Below are 25,775 nucleotides of genomic sequence, written 5' to 3'. Positions count from 1 at the left end.
ACTAAAAACACCAACCCTCAGCAATTGTGACATACATCCTAACCCAGGACCAACTGATAACTCCACTGACATACCTTATAATAACTCATACGCTATCCCCTCAGTACTAACCACTGTTTCTAATGCCTTACTTATTGGACATCTCTATATCCGTAGTATTAACAATAAGATCGCTCATTTCCATGCCCTCCTTGATACTCACTCCTTTGACATTTTCTGTCTCACTGAAACTTGGCTGAAACCTGGTACTAAAGATAATGCAATACTTCCCCCTGGATATAACATATTGAGAATGGACGGTGGAGGAGTAGCACTTCTGTTTAAAAATGGACTAAAAATCACTGCACAACCTTCCAACTCACTAAAAGATGTTAAATCTGAGATCCTTACCTCTAAACTACAACTAAACCCCTAATAAATCTATCTATATCATCTGTATCTACCTACCCCTGGCAATAACTACACTACAATTGAGAATATCCTAAGTTGGATATCTTCTTCCTACCCACAAGAAACAATCATTTTAGGAGACTTTAACTGTGATTGGTCCTCTATCAATACAAATAATCCTTCATCTCATATTAATCATCATGGCTTTACTCAGCTAATCAATAATCCCACAAGAATCAATAAACCCAATAACAAAGAAAGTATTTTAGATTGGATTCTTATTAACAAACAGCAACAAACATATACAATAGGAACTTTGCCTGATGATGTAAGTGATCATTCCTTAACTTATATCATAAGACAAAAGAGTGACATTAATTACACCCCTACCTACAGGGTTTCACATAGCAAGAAACACTTCAACCCATTATTATTCCAAAATGAACTAAAAGCCTGTAACTGGAATCTTCTAAAAACCCTAACCCTTGAAGATGCTATCGCATATTTCAATACCAAATTCCTATCAATCCTTGACCAACATGCTCCAAAACGATCTATCAGAGTTAAATCTAAACCTGCCCCCTGGCTGTCCAAAGAGACAAGACAAAAAATACTACTTAGGAATAAATCTTGGGCTAAATGGAGAAATACAAAAACTACTTCAGACCAACAAGCCTTTAGACAGTTAAGAAATAGCACTAAAAAAGCTGTTTTTATAGATAAAAAGAACTATTACTGTAAACTACAGCAAACTCATCATAACAACCCCAAAAGGTTTTGGTCAACTTTAAATTCGCTCCTACACCCAGGCCACTCTAGTACACCTTCACCTTCAGGGGCCGAAAAGAATACCTCACATCAAACTGCCAATGCCTTTAACTCCTTTTTCACAGACACCATTAATTCACTAGCAAGTCATCTCACAATAGACAAATCTAACCTTCCCACTGGTACATCTACTAATATCCCTATATTCCAACTACAACCCATCTCTACTTCCTACATCCTAAAACTCATCCAAAAACTCAAACCTTGTACCCCATCTGCAGATCAGTTACCATCTGAATACCCTCAAAAAGCAGCTGAAGCAGTTGCTTATCCCATATCCCTCCTTATAAATAGAACCATCAATGAAGGAACCATCCCTGCTATCTGGAAAATGTCCCACATAATCCCTTTACATAAAGGAGGTAGCTCAAATGACTATTCTAACTACAGGCCTATAGCACTCTTATCACCCTTAGCAAAAATTATGGAGAAATGTATTCATCATCAGCTAATGCACCACTTAACTCAATATAACTTACTAGCCAACTGCCAACATGGCTTTAGACCATTTCATAGCACTACAACAGCTCTCCTATCTTTTACCGAGTGTATCAATAGAAACCGCAATAATAGTATTCTGTCATCAGCACTCTTTATAGACCTGTCAAAAGCCTTTGACATGGTAAACCACAACATGCTCATAAAACCCCTTGAATCTCTCTCTCTAGATACCAAAGCTATTCATTGGTTCACTTCCTACCTTAATAACAGGCAACAGGCAGTTCTCTGGGATAATACACTTTCATCCCTTCTGCCAGTCTCTCTTGGAGTCCCACAGGGTTCCATCCTAGGACCTCTCCTCTTCTCTTTATTCATAAATGACTTACATGTAGCAATACCTCAAGCTACATGTATTCAACACTCATATGCTCTGCTAACACCTCCTCTGAACTACAAACCCTAACACAGAATGTATTTAGCACAGTTGAGGCATGGTTCTTGAAACCAAACTCCTGCTCTTCAGGCCTAATATTAAGTCTCCCCTCATAGACTTCTCTATTACTTCCAACAATGGCACACATATAGCCCCTGACTCTACCACTAAGCTGTTAGGTATTATAATTGACAATAACCTCACTTTTGATAATCACATTAATAACACTATTAAAACCATAAATAGAAAACTCGGCTCCTTATATAGAATTAAAACCTTTTTAACTCCACAGGTCAAAATCACACTTGCTCACTCTCATCTTATTTCTACTCTTCTTTATGCTTCATCCATATACACTAACCTAAAGAAAAATAACCTCACTAAACTAGCAAATGCATACTATAGCATTGCTAGATTTCCCATTTAGAACTCACCACTGTCAGAATCTACAACAACTAGACTGGCTAGAACTAAAAAATACACTATTACTCTCCCAACTTACCTTTGTTCATAGGATATTTTACCAACCAAAAAAATACCCCTATACTTTCTGACCTTATTTCTCCCTATTCTAACCTAAATTCTAATAAACTTCTTGTGAAGTTAAGTAAGTCCAGTAACATAGCAGGTGACTCACTCTTCTCCAACACCATAGGTAAATAATGGAATCTTCTACCTGCCACTCTAACTTCTACCTCGTCACCCTTCCTCTTTAAACAAAAGCTCAAACAACATCTAAAAACACTCTGGCTATGCCCATGCATCAATCCTGACTAATCTTATGATTCTACTAATTACTCTTCTCTTAATCACCCCCTCTTACCTCTTTCTACTCACTCTGCTTGAGTAGACATTCTCTAAATCACCCTTGTTAATTAGCCTCTATCATGAATTTATATAGAACTCTCTATGGTTTATACTTACTTAATTAATTAGACTCTTCATGAATGTTTTACTAAAGTATAACTCCCCTATCTTGTACTGTAAAGAAAATTAGAGTAAGTGTCCTTCCAAATATATATTTTCAACTAGTATAATCTAGATTAAACCTTATTTCTGTTGGTATTTTACTAACTACTTACTTTCTTTATGTAAATGACTTGTTTGTATTAACTTCAATGTGGAGCTTTTCTCCCCGGGCCTCTGCTGAAAATGGAAATGTATCCAGTTGGACTAGCCCGGTAAACAAATGTAAAATAAAATAAATAAATAAAATAAATAAATACATTTTGTTTTCTTTCTCCAAACATATCATTATGTCAAAAACTAATATTTCCTTCCCACTGAAAATAAAACATTCTTCATTAAATGTTGTACACTGAGTTTCCTGATGTCTGTTTTGAAAAAGCAATCTACTCTGTCAATTGAATTCATGGTTTATATTAAGCAAACATTTGACCCTGTGGATTCCTAGTAGTAAGACCTAAAAGCCTTGTTTTGTTTCACCGACTGGACATGTATGAAAAAGGTGTCAAAAACAATAACCAGTTATGAAATCCTCAACCAGATTGTCAATAAACCACAATAATGAAACTATAAATTTCCCATGAACGTGTGTGACTTCAGAGATGATTATATTAAATGAGAGACTGCAGTTGACAGAGCTTCATCTAGGGATGTCTTTTTTTTTTTGTTTTGTTTTATGAGGTTTGTGGATGTGGGGTGTTAATCAGGTCCTCAGTCTCATGACTCATATCTGTCAAAAACAGATCAGATTATAGTAAATTAATTAATTTCACTGACATATATAAATACTATATTTTCCTCTGCTGCTCTGAAATCCCTGTAAAAAATCCCTGCAAAAAAGGCGAGACAGAAGCATTCAGGTATAACTTTGCATAAGCATTCTTGATAGGATAATAAACTAAAACAATCAAAATGGGTATCTTACTGTACATATATAAGCAAAACATTCTGAAATAGTATATATTATAGCAAAATAACTGTCTGGATTAATGCTCTGAGCTATAATGAGATGCTTCAAAGGTATTAGAGTTTGACCCCCCTCCCCATTGGCTTATTGTATGACTTCGAGCAAACCACTTGACCAGACAGTACTCCTGGGTTGCCCCTGAAAAGGGCACTTCTTTTTAGTGGGCTTAACTGGTTAGCAAACATATTAAAATAATGATAAATAAATAAATGCATATATGAATGCCAATAAACAGAAAATTTGTGCTGTCTGAGTATGCATCAATTGTTACAGGAGAACATAAATTACAAATTTAAACCTGCCATTTTAAAATTAAATAAATTTTCTTTAAAGCTGTATATTGATTGCAGCCCAGCCCTTATTGTCTAAATATGGTATTAAACATCAAAATGCAGAAAAATCTATACACTTTAATTACATTGATTTCTGCATGCTAAAACTGAAAATTAAATAAATACATTTAAAAATGGTCTACTCTAAAGAAAACTGATCACCCAATGGAAGCAAAAGCAAATGCTTTCCTTTGGTATTCAGTTCTGGTATTTTCCCTGTGTTGTCCTTAGATAGAAGAGATATGTTTTTAAATTTGGTTGAGACAAAATATGAAAAGTGCCCTGGGAACAACAAAAACAGAACAAAGAAGTATGTTAGTTTGTTTTCTTTACAACAAGGCTGTCTTTCAATGCTTATACTTTGAGACTGCAGGAGCACATGCCAGGGGGTGTCAAACTGAAGAAAAGGCCTGGTTGAAGACTAACACTTGCCTGTGTTTTACTTCCAATGCAGATATAGAAGATGCTATCTAGAATTACATACCACCAGATATAAGAGCATAAATCACATTAGAACTTTTTAAATCTAAACTAAAAAAAAAAACATTATAAAAGGATGACCACAGGAATGACAAGGGACACTACATAGATCTCTGTAACTTAGTTTGCTTCAGGGATCAAAAATTAAATTCCAACAAATCTGCTAGATATGTCACCATGTATACAGTATATATCCTGCACTAAAGTACTGTGAAATTTGTTAAATTTACATTTAGCTTTTATATTCAAATATTGTTTTACATAATTGCTCAGCATTGCAAACCTTCATCTTCTATTTATAACTATTAGATATTCATTTGCAGAGTTAGACATCCTGCCTGACTTATTATTTATTTATTTACATTTGTTGACCGGGAATATCTGACTGGATGCAGGTCCATTTTCAGCGGAGGTCCGAGGAGAAAAGCTCCACAAAATAAAATATTACAGACATAGTTACAGATGAAGAATCCTAGCAATTAAAATATTACAAACATAGTTACAGATGAAGAACATAGTACACTCAGTAGATAACTAGCATCTGTTCTATCCACGAAGTCATAGCAGATATTAACAATTGTTACAATAAGAAGTTACTGCCATATAATAAGTAGATAGGCATGGAAGTATCAGAGCTTGCTGTAATCAAAGGTAGTTTGTGGGGTGCAAGAGAGATAGAGGGTACATGGAGTGGGAGAAGTTAGAGGGGAGGGTTACAAGGGCATAGCCAGCATGTTTTTAGGTGCGCTTTAAGTAAAGCTTTGAAGTGGGTGCATGATGGTAGAGAGTTATTGTGGGGGGGGGGTTCCATAATACTTCCTATAACAAGATACAAGCTGCTGTAATACAATGTATAACAGGTGAGACATATGAAGACTGCAGTCTCTGCATACGCCACTGGCTCAACTATGTGATCTTGTCCCATCACAGTTCATTACACAATACTGCCTGCCTGTGCATTAGTACCAGTTGCCCTGGTGGCTTAGCAGCAGCCTGATTATACATTCTGATCAATCAGTATTATTATGTAGCAAGGCTATCACTGTGCAGCGTGCAAGGCTATCACTGTGCAGCGTGCAAGGCTATCACTGTGCAGCGTGCAGTGAGCCCAAGCAATTCCCCTCATCCCTCCTGAAGAACAGTACTCTTTATTGAAGGGATCCCCAGCACCATTCATAGACAGACTGCTTATCTAGGTTTCCGCTTTCACACCTCGAACTTCCCACCTCCTTATTATATGTAATACAACCACTCACCTCCCAGATCTCATTAAACTAATGACAGCTGTCCAGAGGAATCGCCTCTTTAACCTTCTGATAGTTAAATTAGTTATTGCTAGTGGAGGGGAGCACTACCTTTCAAATGTTTACAATTGCCTATGGAACTGTTATTCCACTACTGCCTTTTGTGGACTGCTATCAACACAGCTCTAAATTACTTTCTATATGTCCTGCCTATGTGTGGCAAACCACAGAGATTCATAAGCTATCCAAATTATGAACCAGCTTTGCATACTGGTGGGTTACCAAAGAGTCATGTGTTCTGCATAAGCCTATGTAATGCAGTATTACAGAAAGCCAGCATCGTAGTGCACCCAAAAGCCTTGTTATCCCAAAAAGGTCACCAACAAAGGTGTTCATAAACAACACAGTGACACAGAGACTGATAAAGTGCTATGGTCCTATATCAGACTTACTTGTCATAAAACATTTGCACAAAGCACACCCTGTGGTACATTTCACCTTTTTTGGCAGTATAGTACAGTGAAAATATTTGCATTCCTCTCTGTTATGCAGTCTTATGTAGTATAAATTGCTGTAAATCGTTTGTCAATTTCCTGTATGTAACTATACAGGAAGTTAGACTTCTAGGTGTCATACTATTCAAATGCTATTGCACTTATATACTGCAAAATTGGTGCATGAAGAAGTTGCACCCGTTTTCGTAGTATATCATTTAATTTCATGAATACCTTATAGTAATTAACAAAGAAATCTGATGGTATTCAGTATCTAAACAAAAATAATAAAAACATCACATAGTTTCCATATTTCAGATGCCCAAAATGAGACATTTCTTAATTAAACCTAAAATTCTGTATGGCAAAATGGACCATTATACACCACTAGTTTTTTTTTACTTTATTATCAAATCAAATGCTTTTGTTGTAGAAATATGCCAATAGTTTTCTGCAAAATTTATCAAAGGCTATAAAATATATTTTTTAACTAAAATATTAGGACATTTGCAACCATTTTTTTCATGACTCAACTACCCAGATCAAGACTACCCTGTGAAAATAGGTACTGGTAAAATTCTTTATGGCTCAACAGTCTGTTGTTTATTTACCACTAAGTATTCTCAGATATAATCACAGAAGGAGTTTCAACAGAATGCATAGAGACTAAAGCAATATTATTGTATGAGTGAAGAAGTGAAATGGCTCCTGTAAGTCTGAGTTTTGTAACTGTTAATACTACAACTTGCATGACAGAAAGGAAGAATGCTGAAACATGCCTGTTGAGGTTGGCTTTGAGCTGGTGACGGTTGTGACTGCTGACATCGTGGAAGCTGTCATTGTTGTTGAAGCGGCTGTCATAAATAAAAATAAATATTAACTATCTGAAGCTAAGACAATAAATATGCAAAATCTTAGAATATGTAAGTTAAATTTGATCATTTCAGCCAATGTTAACATTATTTCAAGGTGATGATATCTTGCAAAATATGTATATGGAGGTTGATAAAATTCATAAAAATAACTTCTCTCTGTTAATGAAATACATGTTATGACAACAACCACTATAAATATTTACTTACATAATTCTTTCAGTAAAGAGACATATGCAAGTATATACTTACCATAACAATTTATCTGGCAGGTTACTCCTTGTAACAACAGCCAGCAGACATTATGACTACCTGTCAGTTAAAATGTTTACAGGCTACCAAGAACTCTTCCCTATCCCCTGGGTAGCTGAGTGAAGTACAAGACTATAAAAAGATCTGCTGAGTAGGAGAAAGTGGACAGGAATATTACCAATCCTCCACATCTGTTGTTGAGCTAAGTGCCCAACTTTCCTATTAGATCAGAGGAAATCCATCCTTGGTAACAACAGGATAGAGTATCATATTAGTCTTCTTTTCTTTGTCTTCCTTATGAGAACAACACCTCCTACTGTAGTGGTAAGTCTAAAAGAAAATCTAGACCTGAATATTACATCCAACAGGCATTGCCTTGCAAAAGTCTTTTTAGAAGACTGTTAGGTGCTTCACAGTGCCCTAATCGAGTGAGGCTTACATGTAAATGGAAGAGGCCTGTTGTATTTGGTACAATAACATCTAATCCAGTCAGAAAGCCATCTGAGCAGGCTTATTATTTTAAGTTTTGTGACATAATTTTTTTCCAATGGAAAAATATATATTTTTTTTTTTCTTTTGAGCATACCTAATCCTTGTAACATACAATTTCAGTTGATGATGCACATCCATGTAACACAGGAGGTATTACAGAAATCTGAGTACTGGAAGAAAATGAAAGACAGACGTATATACACTGGTTAAGGTTTAAGTCAGTGGTTACCTTAGGCATGAAAGTTTGATAAAGAGAAGCACTTGGCAGTATAGTGCAGCAATCTCTGTGAAATACCACATATTGGGAGTTGGCAGACAATGCTTACTACTCTGAAATTGTCTTGCTGGATGTAACTGTTGTAAGGAAGAGTTTTCCTGAAGTAGAGCGATTAAGCAGGTAGTTATAGGAAGTAAAGGTCCAGATGTGACTTGCCTGACAGATATCTCTGAAGTCTTTAGTCATTTCAGGAATACAAGTTTCTCTAGAAAATATGACAGAAATAAGGGACACAGCTCCTGTCATGAGCAATATGGGCTACAAGAATCATCTTTGCTTTGTGGAATTTGTCTATCTGGATGAATCTCATTATCAAAAGAAATGAGGGAAAAAAGAAGAGGAATCCAAGGGGCTTCTTGTAGGTGGCAGCATCACTAAAAGATGTTCCTGGTGTTGAGGTGACCTAGATAAAATGCTGGATTTGACACTGGTTGTAGAAGCACATATGGCGTAGCATGGCTTCCACAAAGCTAGAAAATTTTCCGTATTACCAAGGTATTCAGGAAACAGTAGTGAGGCATTAGTAGGCATCGTATCAGAGTGTCTGCCAGAAAGTTGGGCTTCCTCGTAGGGATGCAGATCACTGCCAAAAAATAGTTGCCTAACACAGCCCATTCTCAGACTCTCATAGCCTCTTAGCAAACATGGTAAGATCACCTCCCCCATATGTTTATGTACCTCATCAGTACTGTACTGTTGAACTGCATGGTGATACATTCTTGAGAAACTGAGCCATAGAAGGACTACAGAGTAAAAATAACTGCTCTCATCTCCAATATATTATTGTGAAGGAGGAGTATGGAAGTTAGAATATATCCAGACACCTTGCACTGTCCACCCATCAATATGTCTATCCACTATAGGACTAACATATCCATGGTGAATGTTGTGATGCCCATGCACTGGCCCAGCAATCAAGGAGCCTCAATCCTCACCACTAACACCAGTGAGGGATGTCCATGTAGGGGAAGGATAATAAATACACACACAGTAAAGTACAATTTTCCTTAAGAGCACACAGAGATCACAGTCAGTCTGGGGGTGGTTTCTCCCTTCCTCTCCAAGTCCCCAATAAGATTCCCCACTGGCACAGCTATAGCATCCAGATCTCAGCCTAATGGGCAAGTTAAAACCTCCAGCACCCTCTCTGTCCAAGCAGTGCTTTGTGTCCCTGGCCAAGTAGCTGACAAACAAACTCTTTGAGATAAGAGTTATATACAACCACACAGACACTCCTGGGGAAGGCTGGCACAGGTTCACCAGCTGTGCCCCATTTACCCAGACAATATGGTAGAAATCACTGCCACCACCCAGCTAATATTTATCAGCTACTCAAAGGCCCTTATGAAAGGGAATCCAATTATACTGTGCAATATTATTATCTAAATGGTAAGTGTGACTGAACAGTCAAGACTTATTTGGAGTGACTTGGTACAGTATCACTATACACATGCAATGTACTCTTAGAGCTTAAATTATCTCTACACAAAACAGTCACAGTTGAAAGGTTTCAAAATATTTAATAATAAATAATAAAAACACAAGACAATACTTCTTACTATACAGTGCTAGTCAAGAGTTCAGAGATCACAGAGAAGTACTTAAAATAATACAGGAGAAATGTTCTGACATCACAGAAAAACAAACTAGTCTAATCTTCCTGTTTCCTAGCTATATCTAAGAGAAAACACAGTTCTAAAATCCTTCTTACATATAGACACAGATTGAGTGGTGAGTTGGATGTTCTCAAGACAAATGCTCTTATGCTCTCATTCTTTCTGTCCTTAAATTGCATGGCTATGCTGCATTCCATGGCCCTGACTAAACAATTAGTGGCCTTTTAAGAAATACACATTATAAGGCCAGCCACAGTTGAAAATGTTGCCAGATGTGACACTTAATGGCCTTCACCAGGTCCATCGTTAAAATTTGCAACTGTCTGGTGTATTTCACTTGAGATGTCAGTCTGGAAAATCCACCATGTCTGTTAAGTAATTGATCCCTCTTGCTGAAAAATGGAGGTCTCACACACATGCATTCTTACTTTCCAAGATGGTCCACCACTCTGGATTTCTTATGTGGTGTGTGTGCAACTGGCCTCTGTGATGGAACAACTCTCTTAAGAGCAGCTGCTGATACTAATGCATCTGCTGTGGAAACCTCTGACTAGACATTCCATTTTCTGGGAGGCCATAGGATGTGATCTGCTTACATGGGTCTAGGATTTAGCACAGTGGCATTCTCAAATACTACACTCATAACTACTTTAAGAATATCCATTAAGGGAGGCACTGTTTCCAAGTTGTGTTAGACTGACCTGAAGGCTTTCTGCAACATCTTCTGTGGGGAGAAGGATAATGGGTCAATAGGCAACCCCCTTTCACACATCATCTGCCCAAATTTGTAGTCAAAGGGGGATGTAGGTCAACTGGCAACATCAACGCCAAGAACAATAATTGGTGAGTCATCAGGTGACCTCACATGCTTCTTGTATTCAACCTTTCTGGTAGTCTTCTGAAGGGGAATTCTGAAGATGTGGGATTTTCATAGCTAAAGTGTCCTTTACTGCTGTAGAATGTCATCTATTCATCTGTTCTGCTAAATGACTGTTTGCAAGGTTGTAGGCTCAGTCAAGCATTTTTCTACTGGCACAAATGATACCTGTGCTGAAGCACGGTAAGGCATTAAGGGCATCTCATGAAAGATGTTTGCTGGCCCAATAGCTTCCAGTCAAGGTCTGATTTAGTGTGAAGATAGCCAAAGCAGAATACACTGTCCATGGGAACTGCAGCCCCAACATTGGCAGTAGAAGGGTATGGAATGACATTGACATTAACATGCGCCATCCGGGCAACAAGCTCAAAGTCACCATTGAGGCCAGAACACTCAATGTCTGGAGTATTCTGGCCACAATGGTCAACAGAACACTCAGTGTCAGGAGTATCCACACTAAAAGGAAAGCTGAAGGAGATAACACTAATGTAAAAACAGCTGAAGCTAGGACTGACATGAAATTCTCAACTACCGATGTACTATACTGCATCAGCTACAACACTATAAGAGTCAAGGCAGCTTTATTTGTACTACAACCAAGAATTGTAGGACTGGTGAGGACAGCTGGTATGCTTTGGGATTATGGATAAAAATTAAGTGAACTTGGTAACAATGAAAAGGAAGATGGACATCAGAAAGCTTTGTGCATGCCTTGGAGACAGGCAGCGGAAACCTGTAGTAGTCACATTCTACATCAATACGAAACAGGGCTTGTCTTGACTTTGAAAGCTATATGGGCAAAATTATGACACCTTTATTATATGGCACAGAATCAGATACATTTGTGAAACTTTGTGCCTTTGAGATTAGAAACAAAGGAGAACAAGCTTTGTGTACAATTTGGATATGAACATTTTTAAGTGTAAAGTCAAAACTCTTCTGTCTGATCTCAAAAACTGAAGGGAAAGACAAAGAAGAAGTCTCTGGCCTTTTGGGTGGCTTGCTCTTTTCCCTAAGGGAAGAAAAGCTGAGCACCTTAGGGACCTTTGAGGTCAGCTTTAAAGGCTTTGATGCTGAAGAAACACCTGGTTCAGCAAGGCCAGACCGAGTTCACAGGGATGTTTATGAAGATGCATCTTTGGCTGGTGTTCTCAATGTCTGATTGTAAAAGACTGCTTATAATTATGGCACATTGCACTTAGGTCTCTCTCCCAGACAAAGTATATGGTCATCATTGTGTTCTGGAAAGGAATCTTCTTCCTGTTTAGCACTTGCCCTAAAGGTGTGATATAGTCTGAGAATGGTGCAAATGCCCAAACATCAGTTAACAAATAAGAAATAAGACAAACTCCATTAAGACAAAGATAAACAATTTATTTTTATTTTATTTTATTTCTTTTCTTTATTTGTTGGTTGGTTTATTTCTTAATTGATTGACTTATTTTTAAGCATTGAAAGATTAAGCCATGAAGATGTGCATAGATCCAGAAAGGAAGTGATTGATTTTACATGAAAAAAATGTCAGAAAGCTAAACAAACCAACAGAGGAAAAGATAAGATATTTAATATGTTGTTACAATAGATATATAACTAATATGACAAATAGAAACAATGTCCAGTTTCTATCATTGTCATTATGAAGTTTAATGTTAAACTATTTTGCATGTATTACTGAATGATAAACATTTATTGTGGAGTGTGTTATCGGAGTCAACTTTTCATTTCAACAGAGGAAAAGAAACAGAATGGAAACAGTTATGACTAAGAAAAGGAATGATATAATTCATAATTAAAACTGAAAAAGTCTTGAAATACTGAAGGCAGCCTAGGGCTGTATGATTTCTTTCCAAAAGGAAGCACAGCAATGAAGGTCTGAACAGGTTAGGCATTGCGGTGCATTAGGGCATAAGGGGAGTGTTGTCAAAGTTTTATTAACTAAGCAGTTATAATGTTTAATGAGGATGGGCATCCTGTAACTAGATACACATATTTACATATGTTATATATTTTTGCCAAATTATAGAATAAAACAATCATCAGAACCAATTTTGAAAGAAAAAAATCCATCAAACATCTGGTTAAATAAAACCATAAAAAAAATGCATTTCTACAGGGTTTAGGCAAGTTCTCCTGCACCCTGACACTTCGGGTCTATATGACAGTATCGAATGGACTATGTAGAGAATGCTATATAGTCGATCCAATGCTGTCAAAATGGCAAAATAGCAAAGTCACAGAACATCGGATTTTTTCCCAGGGAAAAAATTTGGTGGGCCGTCTTCAGGACTTTGCCATTTCCTCCACTATGATGAGATCTCAGAGTTGGTATATTTATGTAGGGGGGTGTGGTGGGCGAAGCCCCTCACTTAAATTTGTGTTTAAGTTTTTTTTTTTTTTTTTACGGAGCAGCAAATTTTTTTCTCTGGAAAAAAGTTCGCTGTTCCATTCTTTCGATATTTTCTTGTTTCTATATTATCGGTACGATGAAATAGCATTCGCTATTTACATCGTACGATAATATGATATAGATGCGACACTTCTGTATCTGTAAATGTTGTAACCCCAGATCATACAACATGGGGTAAATAGAAATGTCCTTTCCCTCCTATTCATTGATCTCACTATTGGTTACAGAAACATGAGCCCGATTTAGCACAAAAATAAAACAGCATTTTTGCACTCTCCATATGTGAGTGTGTGTGTGTGTGTGTGTGTGTGTGTGTGTGTGTGTGTGTGTGTGTGTGTGTGTGTGTGTGCGTGTGTGTGTGTGCACGCGTGTGTGTGTGTGTGTGTGTGTGTGTGTGTGTGTGTGTGTGTGTGTGTGTGTGTGTGTGTGTGTGTGAGCATGTGTGTGGTATGCATTCCTCTCAACCTTTTATTGCTAGAAATCTGGACAATGCCTGACAAAATGGGGGGACAAAAGCCCAAAAATAGTGACAGATTTTAAGTACTGCTCTTATAAACATAGAAAGTTGCTAGAATATCATGGTTTCTGTTAACATGCATTTTCAAGTATTTGAAATCTGAAATTCAAATGTATGTTATTATGTAATAACTTCACACCTCAGATCATCCCAGTGATTTGCTAGTAAATTATACCTTTTATGAGGATAAAGCCAAAAAGCACCGTTTATGAGGAACAGACCAAAAATATCAGGCAAAACTTTAGACATTCTGAAGAAATCTGGACAGCAGAGAGGTATGGGTGTGTGTATGGGGAAGGGGGGGTTCCTTACAGACTTCCACAAAACATACTAACTGCATGAGTGCATAATAATGGAGGTAAGGAAAAATGTGCTTACTGTACCACTTCTCAAAAAATACATTAATTGCAAAACATCACACTACCATAGCTTTCCCCTGAAGCACTGAAATGCATTCCAATAAAATGCATATAAAGCATATACCCATTTCCTCTTTTTATGTCATGTTTACAGCCACAACTGGGGTTTTATCCTTATTTGTTCCTTTATGTACATATTTATTAATTTAATATAAAACTCCATACTAAAGGTTCCTTCTGGTACATGTGAGAAAGAGTAAAGTAGCATTCAAAATAACAAGTCTGCTATAGCTTGGAAGAAATAGAAGGAAAGTGGAAAAGCAAAAAAATTAAATCATTTATTCATGGCTTTTTTGTGAAAGAAAATGGAGTGGAAACTTTGAAGGGGAAATTAAAGACTCAAATGAAAAAAAAAGTAGCAAGTGATAAGAAGGCCAAAAGGGATTATGGAGCCTTTGGAGAACAAAGTGGTAAGGGCCAAGTGGAAGCCCCTTTCATAAATTTTCAAAATCTGGCAAGTGTGTTGACAGAACTATTAACAGCGTTGTTTAGCAGATGAATGATCCTTTACCAACAAATAAAATTTCTAATAACTATCACTGGGAAGTGGGCATTGTTATGTCATTCCATGCAGAGGGAGGATCTAACCCAATAAACTATAGGCTGGCAAGTCTGATATCAGTAGTATGACTGGTAACAGAAATGTTCAGAAAGAAAAGGCCTAGTGAGAGTCCAGGAAAGCGACAACTCCAGAATAAAAATCACCTGCAGGATGAATAATAATGAGTTTTTATGACTGAGTTATGAAGGAAGTGGGAAAGGCACTGAACAGTCACAGTTATTTACCAGGATGTCAGTAACATATTCAAATTTGTCCTAGACTGAAAACTCCTTAGGAGGAGAACTTACTACATGTATATAAAAATGGCTAGAGGAAAAAAACACAATGCTGTGAAAAACAAATATTGTCATATGGCAGGGAGATATGTAGTAGAGTGAGAAACAATAAGTCTTGTGACTAATATATTCAGTGTGTTCACTGTAGACATCACAAATGGAATTAAGACAGGATCAACATATCCGAGGATAATATCAAAACAGGGGCAAAGTGGGTGACATGGAATCTGTCTCAGAAAGGATTTTAAAAAGTTATCAGAGTAGATGGTAGTTGAAGTTTCTTGCAAAAAAAGTGTAGGGTGCTTCATCTTGGACTCAATAACCCAGTGATGGAATGCAAGCTGTGGGGTGGTGCTTCTACAAAAGATAGAAGAAGAGAACAATTATGATGTGGCTGCAGTGTCAAAGACAAGCTGGCACAGAGCAGAAATAGAGCTCTACGAAAAAGTAGGATATTGGGTTGTACCATCAAGAGACCAGAATCTGAACACAAATAATCAGTTCTTTCACTGCAAAAATCCTATGTCATAGTAAATCTGCATGTGTAATTCTAGAGGCTACATAGAAAAAAACACAAGTCAAAATGTTGGAACAAGTAGAGATGAAGGTCATAAAGTTTTAAAAATGTGGCTAGCAAATTCTACAATTAAGCGCTGAAAAAGTTAGGAGGGCTGGTGGAAATGTTGTATAGGCTCACAAAAACAGAATGTGAAGAACCAGAAAGAAAGGTGCAGGAAGCAGAAAGAACAGAGACTTTAAATTAAACTGACCAGATTCAAGCCGAGTATAAGAAAAAGTACTGGGCAGGGGAACAGCTTACCAGACTGGATAAGAAAGAACAGGCAACTGACTCTGCCAAAAAGAAATGGAATGAAGGAAAATGACAGGTGACAGGTGACAGTCTGCAGCTACATAGCTTCGTCAACCAGCTAGACCATCTGTTGTCTTTAGAAACGCACGTATAGGTGTGCATTCTGTGTATGTATTCTGGGGCACTCCATAGTTCACCTGGTTTGACTTAGTGTGTAATGCTAAACTGCAGTATTATATTTTCTTTCCAGTGTTATGCTATTCTAGGTCTGAAAGTATCCAGTTTCTCTATGACCTTAGGTACAGTCAAAGAAAATTCTTTAGATGGGTATTTGTATTGTTTATTTGTGTTTTTGAGTTACCGTATTGTTGTTATTATTTGAAAAAAGAAAACTGAAATAAAGACATTTCGGAAAAAAAAAAAGGTACAGTCAAAGAAAGCATTTCTGCTTAATGGTATACATTGAAAAGATACTAAATAAATATTTATAACACCACTCCAATACAGATACCACGATGTTTCTTTTTTCATGCGGTCAGCTAATGTCCAGAAGAAATTACATTCTGATTTAGTGTTTTGCAACAACTTCTAGAAATATTTTGCAAAATGCAACTCCACTTAAGCATACTTTATAAATACACATTCTGCAATAATTCAACTACACCACAAGAGGGCACAAACGGCTCACTTATGGCACATGGATGACTGTTACTTACAGCTTCACTGAGCCATAAAATATGTTTTGAACCAACTCTAGCAAGTTTCTTAGTTTTTGACAGAGGAGTTTATGAGAACAGATATGCAACTATAAGCCCAAACAGGAAACAGTTCTTGCTTCAATAAAAATGCTTGTCAGAAAGAGTCAGGTTAACTAGATAATTTCATCACCAAAGGTCAAAATGAAGTCATGAAGGGAAAAATCAAGTAGCACACACGTGAGAATACTGTATTCAACAAAGTCTGCAAAAGTACAGTTATTTAGGTAAACTTATCATAGCAATAGATGTTCAAATGATCACTGCTGCAATAGCAAAAGCTATTTAGGTTACATCCTGCATAAGATATAACAGCTGAACAGCTTCCAAAACTTCAGAGCACCTTTCCCGTGCCAAAATGGTTAGTCAGCTTGAGTTTAGCTGACTAAAATACTAATTTTGGCACCAAGCCCTTCAAAGCTTTCATGCCAACTGAGACTGGAAGGCTAAGACCTGACAGGACATTGCTAAGAAAAGCAAAGACACACACATCCAACCCTGGCATAAAAACACACCAAAAATAAAGGGGAATGGAGGAATGGAATAGCTACTGCAGCAGTGATCATCTGAACATCTACTGTTATGGCAAGTTTACTTTCACAACTATACTATGTTCATTTATCATTTATCACTTATTATTATTTGTTGACATTTGATTATTGGGAAAGTCCAACTGAGCAAGAACTCATTTTCACAAGAGATTCTGCGAGAACAGCTCCGAAGTATTACAAAACATTTTCAGAACAATAATTTTGCAGTCTTTAAAAATAATAGAAAACACAAATACCGTTTAAATAATTATACCAAAGTATACATAATATGAAAACACTGGTTAAAAACACATACAAGTTTTATGACAAATACATAAATTTTAGCCATTTTATAGAGAAATTCAAGGTAAGTTAATATATTGCAAACAGGAACTGTAATACAAAGTGAGAGAAAAGCAGGCTTAAGGTATAATTAGAGAGAAAGCCAGGGTAGAGAAACTGAGAGAAGTGAGGAAGTGAGTGAAGAAGGGAGAGTAAGCAGATGTATGGGATGAATAGATATTTGCTGACATTTAGGGATATAGTTTATCCTGGTGTTGAGCAAGACCTGAGCCAGCTTTTGTCTAGGAAGTCTTTCAGAAGGGTTTTGAAGGATGAGAGGGAGGGTATTGACCTGATGGATAGAAATAAGGAGTCCCTTGCCGTACCAACAGGTACAAGGACAGACAATGACTTGTAGATTTCATGTGGACAGACAGGAGTTTTTGGTCACTGGATCATAATTACCGACTGGGAACATAGCTGTGTAGAATTTTATTTAGTACCGGACAAGCAGATTTTATAGCTGGTAAGAAGCTATGTATAAGTTAGTTGATGTGGTAGTTCTAACCAATTTAGGATTTTTAGTGCTATACAAGGATGGGTTCTGAAAGGGGTATTTGCTGCAAATGTAGTAATTTTCTTAAAACATTGTTCAGGTTTTGATTTTTGTGATGCCAAAAGGTTAGTAAGGATGGGAGCACTATAAAGAAGTGTGGGGAGGAGCTACGTAGTGGCAAGTGTAGCTGTAGTTGTGTCACTGAGAAAGATTTTGGCTCTACAAAGCATCTCTAGTTTTTTGATGAGTTTTCCTTTGGTATATGTGGGTCAGATTTAAAATTATCATCTACTATCATCCCTAATAATTTGCTACGAGAAGTGATTTTAACTATTGTGTTATCAAGAAAGAGGTATTTAAATTTTGTTTTCATGGGAGAGGTATTTGTGGGGGGGGGGAGTAGCATTTTTTTGTTTTTCTTTCAGAGTTGAGCATGACTTGTGAGTTACAAAACCATGTTTCAGTTGCTGTTAAAGCTTTCTGCATAATTTTTTGGAGGTGCCACGTTGTCAGTTGTGTGGAGTCATCTACGTACTGTACTAGGGAGGCTTGTTGTGTGGATGTGTGGAAGGTGTTGGTGAGAATGTTAAAGAGGAGTGGACCAAGGATAGAGGGTGAAGTGCCATATTACTGACTGATACGTATTGGACAGGTAGCTTTTGAACCATAGTAGGGTGGCTGAAAGAGACCTAATGAGGACATTTGAAGTAGAGGTTTGCTGTGCCAAAATGTGTCGAAAGCTTTAGAAAAGTCTAGAAATAAGGAGGAGACTAGTTTGCAGTTATCTCTAGCTTTATAGACTGTATCTATATTGGTTAGAAGTGCAGTGTTAGTACTATGGGAAAAATGGCAGCCATGTTGTGTAGGGGATAGGAGTTCTTCCTGCAGTAAATAGTTTAGCAATTGTTTCTGAATATATTTTTCAAGTTTTTTGGAGAGGGGAGATAAGATTACTATAAGTCTAAAGTTACTAAGGTCTGTTGAATTTCCTCCTTTGTGCAGGGGGTTAATGTGTGACATTTTTCCAGTGAGAAGGAATGTGAGATTCCCGGACTGACCTCTTTATAAGGATTGCGACAGGGTAGGCATAGCTACTGGCTGCTATTTTAAGGTATTCACTTGGATGGTCATCAGCTGATGTAGAGCATGGCCTGAGCTTGTTTATTAGTAGTTTTGTGGATGTGGTGATACGTGGCTGCTGGGCAGGGTAAGGATTAGATGTTGGGGAATCATTGGTTAGGGATGCTATGTGATCTGTGATATAACAGTTGAATTATTTTGCGGTTTCAAGTGATGAGTTATTGGATGAGGGGTTAGAGTTGAATTTATGGCCAGGGTGCAAGATTTCTTTAATGGCTGTCCATAATTTTTTGGGGTTTTGTTTACTATTATTTTGAAACTTATAGTATCGTTTTTTTTTTTCCTTTCATCAATTTGCTTTTTAGTACAATTGCAAAGCATTCTGAAGTTTTCAAGATATTGTGGTGTTTTATATTTTCACCACTGTCAAGTCTTTTCTCTACCCTGCATTAGCATTTTACTCTTTATGGATAGCCAAATCACATTATTTGTTTTTAGTCTCTTCCTTCTAGGAGGTGCAAGGCTAATTCTTCATATTGATCACTGCTTCAGTAGTATAAGCTATATGGGTAGATTACCATAGCTTACAAAAACTGGGATGTAGAAGGGGAAGATTCAAGGAGAATGACCCTAGCAAAGGTTGTCCTAGACCTGGAAAAGGAATCTAGTTTATAATTCTTTGGAGAAGTATTCAGAGAGGACCACGTTGTGCTTCTAGAATACATCCAGACTCTAAACCTTTCCAAACAGGCACAGATGCAGCCAAGGCCTTGGTAGAGTGATCAATGACCCTGCCTGTAATAGTTTTATTGTGATGGGAATAACAAAATATAATAGCCTGAGACAGCCTTTTGGAAAGAGTCTCCCTTGACACAGGTTCTGCCTTCCCCTTAACATTCATAAGAAATGAACAATTGATCAGAAGTTTGGAAAGATTTTGCTCTGTCAAGATAGGACCTAAGTTGTATGTGGACACCCAAGGTATGAAGTATCCTTTCTCCCTTGATTCTAGGATTCATGACAGAACACAGGTTGATGGGTAGTTTGCATTAAAATAAATTTGGAGGAGGGGAGGGTATGGAAGTTAGATTTCTGACATAGTCTTTCTGAAGTATTACACTGCCCCTTTTTAGGAAAATGCCCTTATTCTTGTTATTCCCCTCCTGCTATCTTTTTTTTTGTCACCAAATTGTCTTGAGAAGGCAGGGACAGTGCAGATGTGTAAGTTTTACTTACCTGGATCACTAAATATTCGAATTTCACACTGTCTCAGCAGCATAACTATCCAGAATCCCCTTCCTCTAACTTTTTGTGACAAGGGATTGGCTAATCCTCTCCCATCAGAAGACTAACCCCTGTCAGAAAAAGTCAGTTGTTCAGGCTTTTACTGCTAAGCAGGAAGGATCAACAAGGACCAGAACAAAGAATTGCCTGAATCCAACCAATTCACAATCAAAGTACATCAATACAAGTAACCAATTTGAGCCAAAAACACAAGATTGGATACCATCAAACTGTATATAAAATAAGGGGGATGGTGGGTTAGTGCTACCACTGAGGCAGTGTGGAATTCAAACATACTGTTACAGGTAAGTAAGACTTACAGAACTGTACTATGTTCATCATTCTCACCATCTCAGTAGCACATGGATAAATTCCCAAAGCTTATCTTACCTGGGAGGAGGAGGAGGAGGAAGGATAAGGGCCCAGGAGCCCATGGAGAATGATCCGTGCAAATTCTGCTCTAGAACTTGAGAAAGGATCCATTTTATAGTGCTTTGAAAAGTTACAAATAGAGGACATTTGCTATGAAAGCTGGATTAGCTCATAAAACAACCCAGTCCTTGTGGAAAATCAGATAAGTTTAGCCCAGCATGAGAACTTCAGCTCTGAGGCTCACTTTGCAGATGATAGAGCAATAAGTAAAAGAGTTTTTCAAGTGTTGAACTTCAAATCAGCCTCAAAAGCAGGTTAAAAAAAGAGACAAGGTCAGTTTTTCAAGAAAAGTACAGTTGTGTACACTTACCATAAATGTAGATGTTCGAGTGTATTCACTGTTGCAGTCATCACATTTGGGTTATCCCTGCCAGGGTAGTCCTCGGCCGGCCCGAATACCAGAGACTTAGTATTTCTGTGTCAGTTGCTGTCACTTGAGGACTGACATCAGGTCATCAGTAGTATAAAGTAAGGCAGCCGATGCCATTACATCAGTTTTTCTCGCCCTAACCTGTCAGGAGCCCCCAAGTAGGAGGCCAAGTTCTGGTGGAAGAAACCCCACCAGTGGAAAATAAATACCAATATGTCCCTTGTAAGGAAAGGAGAACAACAAGTTAGAATGGTAATAAAAGGAGAAAGAGAAGACAGGAGGATGGAGGGAGGGAAACCAGGACTGCAACAGTGAATACACTCGAACATCTACATTTATGGTAAGTGTACACAACTGTACTATGTTCTTCATGTTTCACTGTTGCAGTCATCACATTTGGGTTGATTCCCAAAGCTGAGGAAAAGAGTGGAGGCAGTCAATGAAACTAGGGGCTGGCTAGGATGCCCTGCAGGGGCAAACCTTGCCCTGGATTTGGAGAAGAGAGGCAGGTGGTAATGCTTGGTAAAAGTGTGAACAGATGTCCAGGTGGCAGCCTCCAGAATGTCCCTGGTGGGGACTCCTCTGAGGAAAGCTGCGGAGGTGGAGGCTGCTCTGGTGGACTGTGTCCTGACCCCCTTGGGGGCAGGCTTTCCATGTTGTTTGTAGCAGAAATGGATGCAGTTTGCTATCCATTTGGAAATGGTTTGTTTGGAGATGGCTTTGCCTTCTGCCCCTGTAGCAAAGCTAACCAGACTTTCTGAAGGATTTAGTTTTTTCTAGATATAATCTGAGTTGTCTGTGCACATCTAAAGAGTGAATAATCCTTTCCCCCTTCTTCTGGGGATTAGGAAAAAAGGTGGGCAAATGAATGGATTGGTTGAGAGCCACACTGGACACCACCTTGGGCATGAAGGATGGGTTAGTTTTGAGGGATACCCTCTCTGCATGGAAGATGATGAAGGGTTCCACAGCCATGAGTGCTTGCAGTTTAGAGACTCTTCTGGTTGAAGTGATGGCCAGAAGGAATGCTGTTTTACAGGCGAGAAATGTTAGCTCTGCAGAAAAGGCTGGTTTGAAAGGGGGCAGGGTGATCTTTTCCAATACAAAGTTAAAGTCCCAACCTGGTGTTGGTGCCCTTCTTGGTGGCCTCAAATTGCTAGCCCCTCTTAGGAACTGTTTGATCAAAGGGTGTGAGGAAAAGGGGCTGCTCAGTGGGAAAATGAGCAAAAATAGCAGAGACATGAATTTTTATAGAGAAGAAACAAAGGCCACTGTGTAAGAGGTCAGCTAAGTAATCCAGGATGAGAGGGAGGGAAGGCTGTGCCATATTGACTCCCTTAGCCTGGATCCAGGTGCAGAACCTTTTCCATTTATCAGCATAAGACTTTCTGCTGCTAGGACGTCTGGCCTCATGGATAGCATCCAGAACCTATTTACTGAGGTTGGCAGATTGGTTCGGGGTTAGGGAATAAGCCAATCTGCCAGACTGATTGTCTGCAATTGGGGATGCATGAATTTCCCTTCCCTCTGGGTCAGGAAGTTTGGAATCTGAGGAAGATGCCATGGGGGTAACATGCACAGGCTGCGCAGCAAGGGGTACCAGTGCTGTCAGGTCCAGTCTGGAGCTATAAGAATGGTCCTTGGTTTTTCCTCCCTTATTTTGAGCAGTACCCTGGGGATGAGAGGTAGGGGAGGAAAGGAATGTACTGATAGAGTGACCCAGGGGAAGGACAGGGCATCCACTTTCTAAGCCATGCAGTGATGCTCCCTGGTGCAGAATTTGCTGAGCTGATGGTTGGTGTGGGAGGCAAAGAGGTCGACCTTCTGGGTTCCCCATTTCTGAGTTATTAGGGTGAAGGTACTTCTGTTGAGTTGCCACTCATGTGGGTCCAGAAGCTTTCTGCTTAATTGATCTGCCAGAGAGTTGAGAGAGCCTGGTAGGAATTGTGCTAACAGGTGTAGTTGCATGACAGAGGCTGTGTGCCAAAGGGTCATGGCCAGCCTGCATAGAGGGTAGGAGTGAGTCCCTCCCTGCTTGTTGATGTACCACATCACAGTGGTGTTGTCTGTTTTGATCAGGAGAGGCCCTGGAGAGAGAAGAGGCTTGAAAGCTATCAAGGCATGCTGCACAGCCATCATCTCTTTTTGACTGATGTGCAGAGGGATTTACTGTGGGCTCCATTGGCCCTGAATGCACCTGCCATCCAGGTGTGCACCTCAAGCATAGTCTGATGCATCTGTGGTGAGGGTTTGGCCGGCGGGGGGTGGGGAGAAAGGCATTCCCTTGTGGGAGCATGCTGTTGCCCACCAAAGAAAATGTTTTCTGAGGCAAGGAATTATAGGTAGAAGAGTTTCCAAGTCTTGAGAGTGTGAACTGCTTCTGCTTCGGGCTCCACAGCAAGAAAGACTGATGTAATGGTGTCGGCTGCCTTACTTTATACTACTGATGACCTGACGTCAGTCCTCAAGCGACAGCAACTGATGCAGAAATACTAAATCTCTGGTATTCGGGCTGGCCGAGGGCTACCCTGGCAGGGATGACCCAAATGTGATGACTGTAACAGTGAAACACGAAGAACATCAAAGATGAGATCCCAAGGAGGAGAAGGGCATTGCAAGTGCAACACTCCTTTCATAAAATGTTTGACTACAAGAAGAGATGAAAGATGAGGCTCCATGGGAAAACAAGCTGAGATGGCCAGAAAATGCACTCTGATAGATGCTGTAAAGAAGCCATAACTGAGTAGCTCACACAAACATTTCAAAACCAGAAGGACAGACACCACACCTGACCATCTAATATCAGTTAGATACCACCTAGAAAATCTCTTCCACTTGTAAACATAAGATTTTCTAGTTGGAGTTTGTTTGCCTCCTTCAATACTTGCACATTCTCATGGAACACATTCCCTAGCAGTTCACAAAGAAACAAATGGATGATATATGTATGGCTCCCAAACATGCAACAAAGTCTAGAAGATTTAGCATCTTGCTTGGAAGTGTTTGTGTGGGTATTTTGATACCTCATGCAGACACCAAAGAATTTTTCATCAGGTAGATTGCAAATGTTGGAGGTGCTATAGGAAAGAAAATGGTAATTGGGAACATATTTTTTGAGAGTGTAACAAGTTGGCAGACTTCTCTGTCAGAAATACTGAGTCAGCAAACTGGTATAACTAAGGAAATAATGTTTTTTGAGCTATGATACAAGATCTGAATTGCCTAGACATAGTAAGGCCTTGCTAAGTTTAATTCTGAAGGCTGCCAAAAAGCAATTATTAAAAAATGGAAATCAAAGTTTAAACCAACCACATTACAAGTAGTGAATATAACAGAGATAAAAAAATGTAAGTGGGATTTTTTTAGAAAAGGGTAGGAGCAAGTTACATGAAAAAAATGGTAATTGTGAGAACAATGTATACAGAATAATGTTTTGAGGTGGAATGAAGTTTAAGGGAAGGGAGGAATTGAATGAGCTATGTAATGTTTGACAATGCTTGTACATAAGATTATATGCGATGTATAATGCTTGCAACTGAAAATATGTCAATATGGTTTGTTTTCATTTATACAAATGTTTGACTGCCTATGTTATAAGTGATAATTCAATAAAGAAGGCATTTTAAACAAACAAAAAAAAAATATTCAACCAGGCTGTCAGTAGCAATACCTACTTTGCTGTGCACCAGTTTCCCCTGACACTGTTCAGCTGATCCAGAGTGTGAAGAAGCTTATAATAATTGCCCTTGGCCAATTCCATTAAAAGGGAGACTCAACTTTGCCTGGGCCAAAGAAAAAGGGGGGGGGGTGTCACCACAGTGATCTTTGGTAATTATTTCTAAATCTTTAGAAGTACCTTGGGTATCAGTGGAAAGGGTGGAAATGTATAAAGGGACTTTCTTGTCCAAGGGAACAAGAACACTTCTGTCCTCCAAGCATGGCTCCAAGACTGCCTCGAGCAGAAGCAGGTTCAGGCTCCAACAATTTTTTAAGTACCATTGACTCTTTCTCATGTGAAGTCTGGCCAGTGGTGCAGTGAGGATGCCATGAGACCTCGAAGTTTGAGAAACTCTGTTGAGGTAACCGCTTCTTGAAGAGAAAAATACCTGAAAATGTTCTGAAAAGTCAGGACTTTGTCTTCCACTAATAATGCCAAACTTGTTTCTGTGTCTGTCTTACACTCCAGGAAAACAATTCTTCGTGAGCATGTCATACAGGACTTTTGTAGTTTAACTTGAAGTTGGGAGCAATTGGAATGTGATAATAAGTGTCCTCCAGATGTAAAGTCACCATGAAACAGTGGTCCAGAAGAAGGGCAGGATTGTCCGCAGGATGATCATTTTGAATATGGTTATTTTCAGCAAGGTATTTAGGTGCAAAAAATCTAACACTGATCTCCATGATATCTCCTATTTGGGTACCAAAACAATTCTGGTGGAAAATCTTTTTCCTTTTTGTGGTGCAGGGTCTGATTCTATAACCTCTGCTTGCAACTTGTGAAGGAGTACCAGAGAGAACAGAGGCAGAAAAAGGA

General features: G+C 38.5%; 1 protein-coding gene across 1 annotated transcript in view; it reads right to left on the bottom strand.

Moving 5' to 3' along the window:
* LOC122814279 (receptor-type tyrosine-protein phosphatase C-like) overlaps positions 1-25,775 on the bottom strand; it is a 2,027,173-nt gene that overhangs the window by 1,706,626 nt on the left and 294,772 nt on the right. The window contains exon 4 of the mRNA XM_044086870.1: positions 7,355-7,429. Coding sequence (XP_043942805.1) covers positions 7,355-7,429 — 75 coding nt within the window. The remainder of the gene's footprint in view (positions 1-7,354; positions 7,430-25,775) is intronic.

The sequence above is a fragment of the Protopterus annectens genome, chromosome 10.part0 (assembly GCF_019279795.1).
Source record: "Protopterus annectens isolate FY-2018-M chromosome 10.part0, PAN1.0, whole genome shotgun sequence".
NCBI classification, from domain to species: Eukaryota; Metazoa; Chordata; order Ceratodontiformes; family Protopteridae; genus Protopterus; species Protopterus annectens.
The sequence above is the reverse complement of the archived record's forward strand: the minus strand, read 5'-3'. Positions and strand labels throughout refer to the sequence as shown.